This window comes from Spea bombifrons, chromosome 13, assembly GCF_027358695.1.
Source record: "Spea bombifrons isolate aSpeBom1 chromosome 13, aSpeBom1.2.pri, whole genome shotgun sequence".
Classification (NCBI taxonomy): Eukaryota; Metazoa; Chordata; class Amphibia; order Anura; family Pelobatidae; genus Spea; species Spea bombifrons.
In genome coordinates this window covers 20,710,427-20,725,040 of record NC_071099.1, presented here as the reverse complement: position 1 = coordinate 20,725,040, position 14,614 = coordinate 20,710,427, and the positions used below count along the sequence as shown (strand labels likewise).

Sequence of the window (14,614 nt, the reverse complement as noted above, 5' to 3'; positions counted from 1 at the left end):
GCTTTCTCCCCGTCTTCCTACGATTCCCGAGTACACTTTGGCCGCCCTTGCGTTGCCAGAACGGGTTACGGTATCGGTACTGAGTCTCGGCGCATGCTACGGGCGTCCACACACCGGCGGGTAGAGGTACTTGGTCCCTGGACGGTCCGCTTAGCGCTGTAGATACAGACGTTGGCGGGCGGGGGCTGTGGTCCCGCCGCGGTGGAATATTATATACGGATAGGGTGGTTCTACGTGCGCACGAAGGTACTATATATATATATGTATCCGGTGGGGGGGGGAGCATGATTGTCCCGCGATGCCTTTCTAGGATGAGCACAAAACGCTCATCTTATTTTTCTTTATTATTAACGGAACTTCGTTTTAAAAAATCGCTTTGCGACTTAAACCGAAGATTTCCGCCAAACATCGCCATTTCTCGGCAGTATAATTACCGTTTTGCATGTTTATCTACTGATTCTGTAATAATATGATTTGCCTCCATTAAGAGTATTACGGGGTGGGGGTCCCGCGGACCCCGGTGGGATGGGATATGTGGTGGGGGAGGGGGGACGCTCCGGGGCCGCGTTCCTGAATGTACGGATTTCTATTCTTTCACGCCGAGATCTGCTCTGGTTTCCTTTTTTTGCCGCGTTTCATGTTATTTAGTTAATGTCCCTCTTGCATGCGGAAGGCTGGTGCATGCCGTGAATGTCGCATGCGGCGCAGGCTGCGGCTTATCGTGCATGGTTACGGTTTCATGGAAACGCCGGATTATTTGCCATAAATACTAAACTGAAACCCCGAGTGTTTCCTGAAACATAAGAAGGCGCCGGCGAAGTTTGTGCCAAACATTTTTTTATGAAGCAGACGCGGCGTGGCCCCCGGTGACTGTCGTAAAGCTGGAATTGTGGGATGAGAGGGGCCGCGGTGCCAGTTATGCTGTAGGCTCCTGGCACACCAAGAGTTAAAGCACAAAAGATGTTCCCTCAGACCCCGCCAAACACTTAGAGAACGCAGTATTTACCCTGAAAGTGCCTATTTACCGCCAGAGCACATCGCCACGACGACCACGTGTATATTACCAAGAAATATGTATATATAGGGTTTGCTTAGCTGCATTCTTATCCGGGTTTAATGCCAGGCAGGAGAGGGTTAATGATGGCACAATTAACCTGTTCAGCACCAATTCTTGCGATTGGAGATACAGCAGGCGCACCTCTTACCAGTAATTCCTCCCCAAAATCCACAAACTATCCCATGTTAAACTTTCTGAATCCGGCATAGGCGCCGGTAGCGCAGCGTCCGCCGAGCTGCGTACAGAAAATGGAATACAGAGAGAACCTAGAACAATCCGCCAATCTGTCCCACGGACTCTAGAACCCGCGTACAGATGAATGGCCTAGATCACTATTCCTTATCAAAGCTTTGGCAGTTTAGCAGATAGGCGCAGCGGCCCCCGTATTGCGCATCCCGTGCAAGCCAACAGATGCTGCGTGTAACGTGACACGGGCCGCTAGTTGCCATGTCTGTATTTTTGTTAGGCGGTACGAGGCTCCGGTCGCTGTTAGACGGGCTGGTCCAGCGAAACGCAGAAAAACTTACCCTTAGCAACTGGCACCAAGAAATTCCCGGACAAGCCCCCCCATTGGCACACCTCCTATACCCCCCCCAATCACCCACAATTGGCATGCCTCCCCCTAACCCCCCCCATTGGCATGCCACTGCTGTAAATATTCAGCAAAGATTTGCCCAAAACACCTCCCTGCTCAATAAAGAATCCGGCGCGGACCCCCGGTCTGAGCCGTAACGTTACCCCTTAGAACTAAGGTTTCAGCCAAGACCAGTCCGTCCCGACAGCGAGCGGCTCCGATCCTCCATGGAAAGCGTGGAATTATTTACCTCCGCTCGCTCGCCGTCGCGTTCTGCGTCCAATACATTTATGTACCCAAGCGATGTCTTTTCAATAAATGTTTTTCTTGTTTAATGTGTAAAAGTCTTGGATTTGTCGCCGTGGGGGGGGGGGTGCCGCGCGGTAACAGTCTACGTGGAGGGAAGGGGGTCACAATCGGCGTCCGAGGGAGCGCTTCCCCCAACAGATCACCGACGCGCTCGCTGTATTCAGGAACAATTATTGGGAATCTGAGACGGAACAACGCAGGAGATCCTGAGGACTCCATGACTTGGCCCGCAATCCTTAAACCCGGAACCTGCCGGCAGGTCGGCCCCCGTCGGCCCGTCCTGCCTTTTCTCCTGCTGTAAAGACTGAAACCTTAATCAGGTCTCGTTTTAGATTCAGGAGCCGTATGTCTATCCCATGCATGTTTAATCCCCTCACTGTATTACCCTCTACCACCTCTGCTGGGAGACTGTTCCACTTATCTACCACAATACGAATGCCCCGGCCATCCCTCTTAATCATGGCCCCAGTTCCGAAAACCAACAAAATAGACCCGGAGTAAACGCGTCGGACCCCCGGGACACTCAGTCAAGAGCATTGGGGAGGCGCTGAGAGGCAGGGGCTGGGACAGGCGGTAGCTCGCCTCGCGGCGGACCGCCAGCTCGATCCCAAGATCCAACTACGAGCTTTTTAACTGCAGCAACCTTAATATACGCTATTGGAGCTGGAATTACCGCGGCCCCCCAAGCACCGGACTCGCTCTCCAAAGAATTGAAAGTTTACTCATTCCAATTACAGGGCCTGAAAGAGAGGAACTGAAATAATACCCCGCGAAGCCGCACCGAAGACCCCAACATACGGGGTGGGGGGAGACGCTCCCGGTGGGACACACCAAGGGGCAAGCGATCTAACCAAACTAGAGGGATGGGGGAGAGCGGCAGCCGCAGGTTAATGTTGATAAATATAAAATAACACATTTGGGATGTAAAGATCATCTGGCGGTGACAACGGAAGGGAGGATCGGGGGTAATTATTTCTGAGGGGAATGCCGGGGGCCGACCTGCCGGCATGTTCTGGATTTCTGTATAAATTCTGGGGTTTGGACATGTGGTGGTCCGCGGCAGGTAAAGGGTCCGTCTTGCAGACAAAACACGCCGGGCTCACACTGTGTCGCCTGCTGGAGCTGAAAATGAAACAGCCAGTATTTTAAGGGGCAGAAGATAAAGATTGGGGGGGCTGCTTTGTGGTTGCTATGGTAACAAAAAATCCTCTAGACAGAAACACAATGGATGTATCATCCCCTACCTGGTTTGAATCTGCCTCAGTGTGGAGGGCAAGTGCAGGTGAAAAGACCCCCTTTATCACACACAGGAGCCGGGGGCCCATAGGCTTAACTCTTCCAGTACCAAGCAGATGCACCCACAATACAGTCTACAGGGTTTATTCACCAACCCCGGATAATGTATAGGTCGTTAGTATTCACAGAATAATCTCCATGAGCACCGGCCCGGAGACCGTGAAGTGATGAAGCTCCCGGAAATCTCGCGCTCTGCAATCACTTGATTATGTTGTGACGATGGTGACAATGTCACCGATTTAACTCTTTCTCTACAGACAATGCTAAGTGGAACCACTTAATCCCAGGACCACCAGCAGCACATGGGGGGGCGGTGTATATAGGCAGTTAAAGGGGACGCTGTGGTATATCGTTGTGTAATAATATACTGGGGGGGTATGTTGGGGTACATGGGGGATAGGGTAGTATATTGGGGTGGATAGAATGGCTGACTCATTATCAGATGGTATTTGGGAGGAATTATGAAAACAAGTTGACTGTAGGGGTGGAGGCAGCTCCGGCACAGTGCGTGATGGGAGTGGAGGCAGCTCCGGCACAGTGTGTGATGGGAGTGGAGGCAGCTCCGGCACAGTGCGTGATGGGAGTGGAGGCAGCTCCGGCACAGTGCGTGATGGGAGTGGAGGCAGCTCCGGCACAGTGTGTGATGGGAGTGGAGGCAGCTCCGGCACAGTGTGTGATGGGAGTGGAGGCAGCTCCGGCACAGTGTGTGATGGGAGTGGAGGCAGCTCCGGCACAGTGTGTGATGGGAGTGGAGGCAGCTCCGGCACAGTGCGTGATGGGAGTGGAGGCAGCTCCGGCACAGTGCGTGATGGGAGTGGAGGCAGCTCCGGCACAGTGCGTGATGGGAGTGGAGGCAGCTCAGGCACAGTGCGTGATGGGAGTGGAGGCAGCTCAGGCACAGTGCGTGATGGGAGTGGAGGCAGCTCCGGCACAGTGCGTGATGGGAGTGGAGGCAGCTCCGGCACAGTGCGTGATGGGAGTGGAGGCAGCTCCGGCACAGTGCGTGATGGGAGTGGAGGCAGCTCAGGCACAGTGCGTGATGGGAGTGGAGGCAGCTCCGGCACAGTGCGTGATGGGAGTGGAGGCAGCTCAGGCACAGTGTGTGATGGGAGTGGAGGCAGCTCAGGCGCAGTGTGTGATGGGAGTGGAGGCAGCTCAGGCACAGTGCGTGATGGGAGTGGAGGCAGCTCCGGCACAGTGCGTGATGGGAGTGGAGGCAGCTCCGGCACAGTGCGTGATGGGAGTGGAGGCAGCTCAGGCACAGTGTGTGATGGGAGTGGAGGCAGCTCAGGCACAGTGTGTGATGGGAGTGGAGGCAGCTCAGGCGCAGTGTGTGATGGGAGTGGAGGCAGCTCCGGCACAGTGCGTGATGGGAGTGGAGGCAGCTCAGGCACAGTGCGTGATGGGAGTGGAGGCAGCTCCGGCACAGTGCGTGATGGGAGTGGAGGCAGCTCAGGCACAGTGTGTGATGGGAGTGGAGGCAGCTCAGGCACAGTGTGTGATGGGAGTGGAGGCAGCTCAGGCGCAGTGTGTGATGGGAGTGGAGGCAGCTCCGGCACAGTGCGTGATGGGAGTGGAGGCAGCTCAGGCACAGTGCGTGATGGGAGTGGAGGCAGCTCAGGCACAGTGCGTGATGGGAGTGGAGGCAGCTCAGGCACAGTGTGTGATGGGAGTGGAGGCAGATCTGGAGCAGAGTATCCAAATGCTAAAGAGGGAGTAGGGGGAATCAGATGATAGCATGATGAGTGTCAGCTCTTGTAACCAGATCCTTGCCAATTCCGCATAGTGTCTAAGCTGGGACTGCCACCCTTAAGTCCTCTTGAAAAAGGTTTATAAGTTCCTGGCACATACACCGCTGGGCACAGGGGGTACACTGTTTATTGTAAATGCCCTGAGCGGGGCTGTTCTGCGTGCAGCTCCAGCCCTCAGTGTGGGGTCTCTCGGCAGGCGGGGGAGGAGCTCGCTCTGTGTAATGTGCAGAGCTGGGAAGCCACACAGACCGCGCGCGAGAGAGAGAGCAGGACAGTCTCATGCCATAAGGATACGGCCCCCGACAGGACACAGCCAGGACCCTGCTCTTCCAGCTGCCCACCCTCCCATGCGCTGCTGCCGCCTGCTACTTCGGGGCAGTTGGTTCCTGGCAGAAAGAAAATCCAGGAAGTTTATCCAGAATATAACCCGGGAGACCTGCCTGTCCCACCTCACCCAGGTAAGCCCTTGTGTGCGGTCAATGCGCTCAGTCTGTATGAGGGGGTAAACGGCAAGCTCAGAGCGTATGAAGGGGTACACCACGCGTTCAGACCGTATGAGGGGGTACACCGCGCGCTCAATCTGTATGAGGGGGTACACCGCGCGTTCAGACCGTATGAGGGGGTACACCGCGTGCTCAGTCTGTATGAGGGGGGTACACAGGGCGCTCAGTCCGTATGAGGGGGTACACAGCGTGCTCAGTCTGTATGAGGGGGTACACCACGCGTTCAGACCGTATGAGGGGGTACACCGGGCGCTCAGTCTGTATGGGGGGGTACACCGCGCGCTCAATCTGTATGAGGGGGTACACCGCGCGTTCAGACCGTATGAGGGGGTACACCGCATGCTCAGTCTGTATGAGGGGGGTACACAGGACGCTCAGTCCGTATGAGGGGGTACACCGCACGCTCAGTCCGTATGAGGGGGTACACAGCGCGCTCAGTCCGTATGACGGGGTACACCGCACGCTCAGTCTGTATGAGGGGGTACACTGCGCGCTCAGTCTGTATGAGGGGGTACACCGCGCGCTCAGTCCGTATAAGGGGGTACACCGCGCGCTCAGTCTGTATGAGGGGGTACACAGCGCGCTCAGTCTGTATGAGGGGGTACACAGCGCGCTCAGTCTGTATGAGGGGGTACACCGCGCGCTCAGTCTGTATGAGGGGGTACACCGCGCGCTCAGTCTGTATGAGGGGGTACACCGCGCGCTCAGTCTGTATGAGGGGGTACACAGACTTTGCTGCAGGCAGTGTCACTTTAAATCCTATTCCCTAGTCACTCATTTCTCCTGCTCAAACCTTAATCAGTCGTTGGTCTCGTCTTAGATTCAGGAGCCGTATGTCTATCCCATGCATGTTTAATCCCCTCACTGTATTACCCTCTACCACTTCTGCTGGGAGGCTGTTCCACTTATCTACCACCCTCTCAGTTTTGTTAGCAAGACCGTGTAGCATATTCTGTAAATTATTTTTCTGAATTCATGGTCTCCGGTACCGGACTATAAGTGAAGGATTCTAAGTGAGGTCACCCAGATGATGTTAAAAGTGACATTAGTGCGTCTGCTTGGGCTCTCCTATAAGTCACTGGAGACGATGGAGCCTCCCGGGGCCTTTTCACGCGATGCGATTGCCAGAGCCGCACATTCTGCCTTCGCAGTTCTTTGTCCCAAACTCGTTATTTTCTCTGCACGCAGGTTCCTTACATCAGCGGTACCCGACTTCAAATATCAAGGGGGGAAACTTTCATTCAATGCCCAGAGCGGGTCCCACCATAATGTAATCCGCTAGGGGGGAGGGGAGAATGGAGAGGGGGAGAGATGGAGAGGGGGAGAGATGGAGAGGAGGAGAGATGGAGAGGGGCTTAAATCCTACAATCATAATGTTGCATTAATGCGAAGCACAGAAGATTATTGAGAATTAGAAACCTGCGCAGCTCTTCTATACAGATTACAGGGGCTGGCAGCGTGCGCAGATCTTCTATACAGATTACAGGGGCTGGCAGCGTGCGCAGCTCTTCTATACAGATTACAGGGGCTGGCAGCGTGCGCAGCTCTTCTATACAGATTACAGGGGCTGGGAGCGTGCGCAGCTCTTCTATACAGATTACAGGGGCTGGCAGCGTGCGCAGCTCTTCTATACAGATTACAGGGGCTGGCAGTGTGCGCAGCACTGCGTACCGTTTCTCTTTTCCCTGCTGAACAGTCCCCTTTGGTCACATGAACCCATTTCTGGCGAACGCCCAAAAGATCTTCATTTACGTAAAACTTGCTGCGGATCAATAACTGTAAAGCGGACAGGAATTGAACGTATCGGCGAGTCGCGCAGGACTACGCTGAGCAGGGACTGCACACCAAGTGCAGAGAGACAAAAACAGGAATTTAAATAGACACATGGCTGAATATAGAGAGGGGAACAGCCTCCCAGCAGAAGTGGTAGAGACTAATACCGAGTGGACGGGCCGAATGGGCCGGTTTTTCAGAAACATTTCCTTTGGATTTTAATAAAATGATGTCACCCGCTGAGCTCACAGCGATGCGTAGTAACGTAGTAGTCCATTATTTGCCTGGGGTTTTGTTTCCCCTGCCTGACCCCATCGTGCTCCCAGTTTACCCAGCACCGCGCCGCTGCCAATACGTGACGGTATTCCGTGTACTGCCCGTGATCACTGCTCCCCGACGCGTCTGAGACATGCAATGAAGTTTATTGAAGCATCACCCAACCTCTCTGCCATATGAACCGCGAAGACAGCGGACCTGAAAGCAGAACATATATGTTGGGAGAGCTGTGCGTGATCTTCCCGTGTCTCAGTCCGTGGGAATTCACAGATTTAGTCAGTGTACAGCGCTATATAAAACAATAAATAATAATAATCTCACAGCAGGCCGCTGATTCCCCATAAACTCGCCGGTCTGGGCCAGTCCTAACCATAACCGCGTGGGAACACCGGTAACTTCTGGCATCCGGCTCCACCAGCCCATAGAATCTGTCCGATGGGGCCGCTCCACGCCGTGCTATCAGTATCATTAAGCAATACCCGTCAGTCTACGTGCAACACAAACAAAATACACGATGCATGGAGATAATCCCGGCAGTAACGTGGACAGTAAACGTGTCTGACCAACAATAACGTGGCCGGTAGACATGGCTGACCAACAGTAACGTGGACATGCATCTGAACAACCCCCATTACACGTGGACCTCCCTGCGGACATTGCTTTGAGCGTGGGATGCTCTTTGTGGTCCAGGTCGCGTTGATGTAATAAGCCGGTATAGTCAATACCTGTCGGTTGCCTGCAGTTGCTGTGCGGTCTCATTTATTATAAGCACCAAATGTTCACCGTAACAGAGCAGAAGAAGCGGTGGCTCCACTTATCCCGGGATTTGGGGAGGGAAAGGACCTCGCTGTCTAATCGAACACACTTTTTGAGTACGTGAGCGGATTCGGGTGCCGCTCGCCGTCAGTAATCGCGCCCAGCCACCGACTGCAATCAGAGTTTGCAATCAGCCGTCGGGAGAGCCTCCTTCCTGCCGCAAGCACTTCACATTCAGACAGGCTTTTAAAACGCTTGGCTAACGTCGCGGGTCAGCGAGGACGCTACAGCGCTATTGACATTCAAAGGCGGCTCTAACACATCCGGTCTACATCCTCACAGAGGGTGCCCTGGATGCCCAAATGCATCTAAACCCTTTAAATCCAAGAAGGATGTGAAACCCACCGACTCTCTTAAAACATTGGGCTCTTCCCATAACAGTTGTGGCTCGGTCAGTATCACTTCCAGCCAATGAGAGGTGAGCTGCGATGGGGCCACTGGACCCTCATTCCTCCTGATCTTTGTTGTGTTGTGGGCACGTTTAACCCTCTAAACACCAGAGAGGCGCTCCGGCAGCTAGCTTCCCTCAGGGGTTTTTGCACAGTGCGGATGGATGGATGGAAGCCTATAATTTGCCCCTCTCTCCGGCACGGCGCTGTGTGTGGGAAAGGAGCTGTAATGTTACTCTTTGTCTGAATCCATTCCCTCCATTTCCCACCGATTATGGTGCATCCGCTAATAACTGGATCAATGTCTTTGAGTAGTATTAATGAGGGTATGTAATATGACGTGATATTAATGGGGGATGTGATTTTAGATGGTGTAATATTAATGAGGAGGACATAATATGAGAGGATGTAATAATAAGAGGGTGATGTATTATGGGATGGTGTAATATTACACCATCTATTATTATATCCCCTCATTAATATTAATGATGGGATGTAATATGGGATGGTGTAAGATTAATGGGGGGTGTAGTATGGGATGGTGTAAGATTAACGGGAAAATAATATTAAATGGTGTAATCGTAACAGGGACATAATAGATGGTGTAATATTAAGAGGAGGACGTAATATAAGATGGTGTAATATTAACAAGAAGGATGTAATATGGGATGGTGTAATATTAATGGGGGGTGCAATATTAGATGGTGTTATAGTAATGAGGATATAATATCCAATATTACATCCCCCATTAATATTACATACTTCATTAATATTATACCATCTGTTTTTATAACCCCTCATTATATTGCAATATTAGATGGTGTAATATTAATAAGGGGATGTAATATGAGATGGTGTATTATTAATGAGGGGATGTAATATTAGATGGTGTATTATTAATGAAGGGATGTGCTATTAAATGGTAAAATATTAATGGGGATGTAATATAAGATGGTGTATTATTAATGAGGGAATGTAATATGAGATGGTGTAATATTAATGGGGACGATGTAATATGGGATGGTGTATTAATGAGGGGATGTACTATTTGATAGTGTAATATTAATGAGGGGATGTAATATGGGATGGTATATTCTTAATGAGGGGATGTAATATGGGATGGTGTATTATTAATGAGGGGATGTAATATGAGATGGTGTATTAATGAGGGGGTGTAATATGAGATGGTGTATTAATGAGGGGATGTACTATTTGATAGTGTAATATTAATGAGGGGATGTAATATGGGATGGTATATTCTTTATGAGGGGATGTAATATGGAATAGTATATTATTAATGAGGGGATGTAATATGAGATGGCGTATTATTAATGAGGTGATGTAATATGAGATGGTATATTATTAATGAGAGGATGTAATATGAGATGGCGTATTATTAATGAGGTGATGTAATATGAGATGGTATATTATTAATGAGAGGATGTAATATGAGATGGCGTATTATTAATGAGGAGGTAATATGAGAGGATGTCATAATAATGGGATGTGATATTAGATGGTGTAATATTAATGAGGGAATGTAATATGAGATGGTGTATTATTAATGAGGGGATGTAATATGAGATGGTGTATTAATGAGGGGATGTACTATTTGATAGTGTAATATTAATGAGGGGATGTAATATGGGATGTTCTAATTTACGCGAATAAAGCGGCAAAGCTTTACCCGTCCAGCGCGGCATTACGGTGATATATTTGCGGTTCCCGTTAAGGATTTTTCCTGCTGAATTGAGCTTCGTGTCTCCCAGTAAGTTGTGACGCTTTTAGGTGATTTTATCGCAGCCGAGCTCTGTCTTGTGCCCCCTCAGGTCTTCTCCTGCTCCATCTCGGATCTGATGCTCTGCGGGATGGGGGCCTGCAGCAGACGAGCCCTGACCCTCCTCAGCAGCGTGTTTGCCGTGTGCAGCCTGGGGCTGCTGGGCATTGCAGTCAGCACAGACTACTGGCTGTACCTGGAAGAGGGCAACATCCTCCCCCAAAACCAGACCATGGACGTCACCATGTCCCTGCACTCCGGCCTGTGGAGAGTCTGCTTCCTGGCAGGTAACAGAGACGGGAGGGAAGCCGGTGATATTGGGTCTTATGCCATAGCAGCGCTACAGCAAGGGACCGTGGGTAACTGTATGCCGATAGAGGGGTTTATAGTACCGCTACAGCAAAGGACTCTGGGTAATACGTTTCTTTACTGTGGGGATTCGATCTATATAACAGACACGGCGAGATTACGTCGATCTATATAACAGACACGGCGAGATTACGTCGATCTATATAACAGACACGGCGAGATTACGTCGATCTATATAACAGACACGGCGAGATTACGTCGATCTATATAACAGACACGGCGAGATTACGTCGATCTATATAACAGACACGGCGAGATTACGTCGATCTATATAACAGACACGGCGAGATTACGTCGATCTGTATAACAGACACGGCGAGATTACGTCGATCTGTATAATAGACACGGCGAGATTACGTCGATCTATATAACAGACACGGCGAGATTACGTCGATCTATATAACAGACACGGCGAGATTACGTCGATCTGTATAATAGACACGGCGAGATTACGTCGATCTGTATAATAGACACGGCGAGATTACGTCGATCTGTATAATAGACACGGCGAGATTATGTCGATCTATACAACAGACACGGCGAGATTACGTCGATCTATATAACAGACACGGCGAGATTACGTCGATCTATATAACAGACACGGCGAGATTACGTCGATCTATATAACAGACACGGCGAGATTACGTCGATCTGTATAACAGACACGGCGAGATTACGTCGATCTGTATAACAGACACGGCGAGATTACGTCGATCTATATAACAGACACGGCGAGATTACGTCGATCTATTTAACAGACACGGCGAGATTACGTCGATCTATATAACAGACACGGCGAGATTACGTCGATCTATTTAACAGACACGGCGAGATTACGTCGATCTATATAACAGACACGGCGAGATTACGTCGATCTATATAACAGACACGGCGAGATTACGTCGATCTGTATAACAGACACGGCGAGATTACGTCGATCTGTATAACAGACACGGCGAGATTACGTCGATCTATATAACAGACACGGCGAGATTACGTCGATCTGTATAACAGACACGGCGAGATTACGTCGATCTATATAACAGACACGGCGAGATTACGTCGATCTGTATAACAGACACGGAGAGATTACGTCGATCTGTATAATAGACACGGCGAGATTACGTCGATCTGTATAACAGACACGGAGAGATTACGTCGATCTGTATAATAGACACGGCGAGATTACGTCGATCTGTATAATAGACACGGCGAGATTACGTCGATCTATATAACAGACACGGCGAGATTACGTCGATCTATATAACAGACATGGCGAGATTACGTCGATCTATATAATAATAGCAGATATGGCCGGAGGGGCCCTCCTTTCTTGCTCTCTTTCACCTGCTGCCTTATTTCAGATCAAACACGAAAAGCCCCTTTTATAATTTATAAACGGTGGGGCGGCTCGTGGGCCCCGGGGAATGGCTGAATTTCACACACCTCATTATCTATTTACACCCAGCTGGGCAGGAGGCAAGCGGCTTGTAGTAGTGGGAGTCAGTGATGGAAATCTGTTTGCAGGGGAGGAGCGAGGCCGCTGTTTCACTATCGAGTACGTTATGCCCATGAATGTCCAGATGACGTCGGAGTCCACGGTCAGCGTGTTAAGTAAGTTGGTGCAACGTAGAAGCAGGAGAGAATTTGGGATGGGGGTTTGCTGGAGCCGATTCCCCCCCAGTAAATATCCACCCCCAAGTGTGCTTCGTAGGGTCAGACCTACAGACAAAAGCCCGTAATCACGCAAACTGCTCCAGATGCTGCAAGTGTGCATCCTATTGTCAGGGTACATAACACCCGCCCTTTATCCAGGGCCACCGGCACCCTCACCCGCCCGTTATCCAGGGCCACCGGCACCCTCACCCGCCCGTTAACCAGGGCCACTGGCAGCCGCCCCGTTATCCAGGGCCACCCTCACCCACCCGTTATCCAGGGCCACCCTCACCCACCCGTTATCCAGGGCTACCCTCACCCACCCGTTCTCCAGGGCCATCCTCACCGTCAGCCGCCCGTTGACCAGGGCCACTGGCAGCCGCCCCGTTATCCAGGGCCACCCACCCGTTATCCAGGGCTACCCTCACCCACCCGTTCTCCAGGGCCATCCTCACCGTCAGCCAGGGCCACCTCACCAGCACCTGTCCGTTATCCAGGGTCACTAATTCACTTTCCATTGTTTTTCTTTAGAAATGATCCGCTCGGCCACCCCGTTCCCGCTGGTCAGCCTGTTCTTCATGTTCATCGGCTTTATACTGAATAACGTCGGGCACATTCGGCCCCATCGGACCATTCTGGCTTTCGTGTCGGGGATTTTCTTCATTCTCTCTGGTTTGTACACCGCATCGTATTATTTTTATGCGTCTCCCCCTTGAGATAAACCCGAAGTTCCGCACTTCAGTAAGAATTCTGTATTTAATGGAATCGATTGCCTCTGCTGGGGGCTCTGTGGCCAGAGTGGCGGGGCATTATCTGGGGGTGGTCCACCTCCCCCTCAGCCACTTATTTATATCTTCATCTGCCGTAAGTAAGCGTGTTCTGGAGTAAGCGTGTTCTGTGCTGTAGAAAGCGTGGATTTAAATGAAAATGGAAGGCTCAGTCCTGCCCCGGGGCCCGCGGGGGCCAATGGAAGGGAATCCCATTCCGAGGCTCGTTATATAGAGGGATGTGTGGGACGTGACTGTAACGTTATTGGTTATACGGTGGTTTGGGGGACAATGTGGAATTCTCTGTTCCTTTTGCAGGTTTGTCTCTGGTCGTGGGCCTCGTCCTCTACATATCGAGCATTAACGACGAGATCCTTAACAGGACCAAAGACTCGGAGACGTATTTTAGCTACAAATACGGCTGGTCTTTCGCCTTTGCGGCCATATCATTTCTGCTGACCGAGGTAATTGGGGTCGTGTCCCTCACCCAACGCATCGATGTAGGGGCGCTGAACGCACCCGTCGGCCTCCAGTCCGACGCTCTAACGGCTTCTCTTCTCTCCTGCAGAGCGCCGGCGTGATGTCCGTCTACCTATTCATGAAACGGTACACGGCCGAGGACGCCTACAGGCCTCACCCAGGGTTTTACCGGCCACGCCTGAGTAACTGCTCTGATTATTCCGGGCAGTTCCTGCACCCCGAGGCCTGGGTACGAGGCCGCAGTCCGTCCGATATCTCCAGCGAGGCTTCTCTGCAGATGAACTCCAACTACCCGGCGTTGCTCAAGTGTCCAGACTATGACCAAATGTCCTCATCGCCTTGCTGATAGTGTGGGGCCCGCCACCTCCAGAAGACTTATCGGTCCCCTGCTGGACATTGTGCGGACACCCGAAGTAGCCCCTTCCCTCTATATGTGTAACGCCCGATCACTGATATTAGGCCTTTGTCAGATAACATTGGTAGCCATGTGCATTCCTGGCTACGGTAACAGCGTGGTGGCCCCACGCTAGACTAGTTAAACCATCCCTGTAAGCCAAGTGTTCTTTTAATGACTTGTAAATGGACCAGGAGAAGTCACGTGTCCGGCAACATCCATCTCAGCTCGCGTGTCCGGCCGGCAACGTCCATCTCAGCCACCATGTGTCGGGTGTCAAACTCTTCCACATCCAGATGATGTCATTCATGGGTAGAACCGTTGGAAAGTACGTGGTCAGCTGCTACCTTCCTGCCCCTTACAGGGACTTCAGAGGTTTGGTGAGAAGCCACTCGTGTGAACCCAGCGAGCCATCGCTCTGCTGCTC

General features: G+C 51.3%; 1 protein-coding gene across 1 annotated transcript; it reads left to right on the top strand.

Annotated features, from left to right (window-relative positions):
- The first annotated feature begins 10,587 nt into the window (after window positions 1-10,587).
- Window positions 10,588-14,383, top strand: CACNG5 (calcium voltage-gated channel auxiliary subunit gamma 5). The gene is made up of 5 exons (XM_053453544.1): window positions 10,588-10,808; window positions 12,418-12,504; window positions 13,078-13,218; window positions 13,632-13,777; window positions 13,882-14,383. The coding sequence occupies exons 1-5, from the start codon at window positions 10,601-10,603 to the stop codon at window positions 14,137-14,139; spliced, it is 840 nt and encodes a 279-aa protein (XP_053309519.1). The 5' UTR covers window positions 10,588-10,600; the 3' UTR covers window positions 14,140-14,383.
- The last annotated feature ends 231 nt before the right edge of the window (window positions 14,384-14,614 follow it).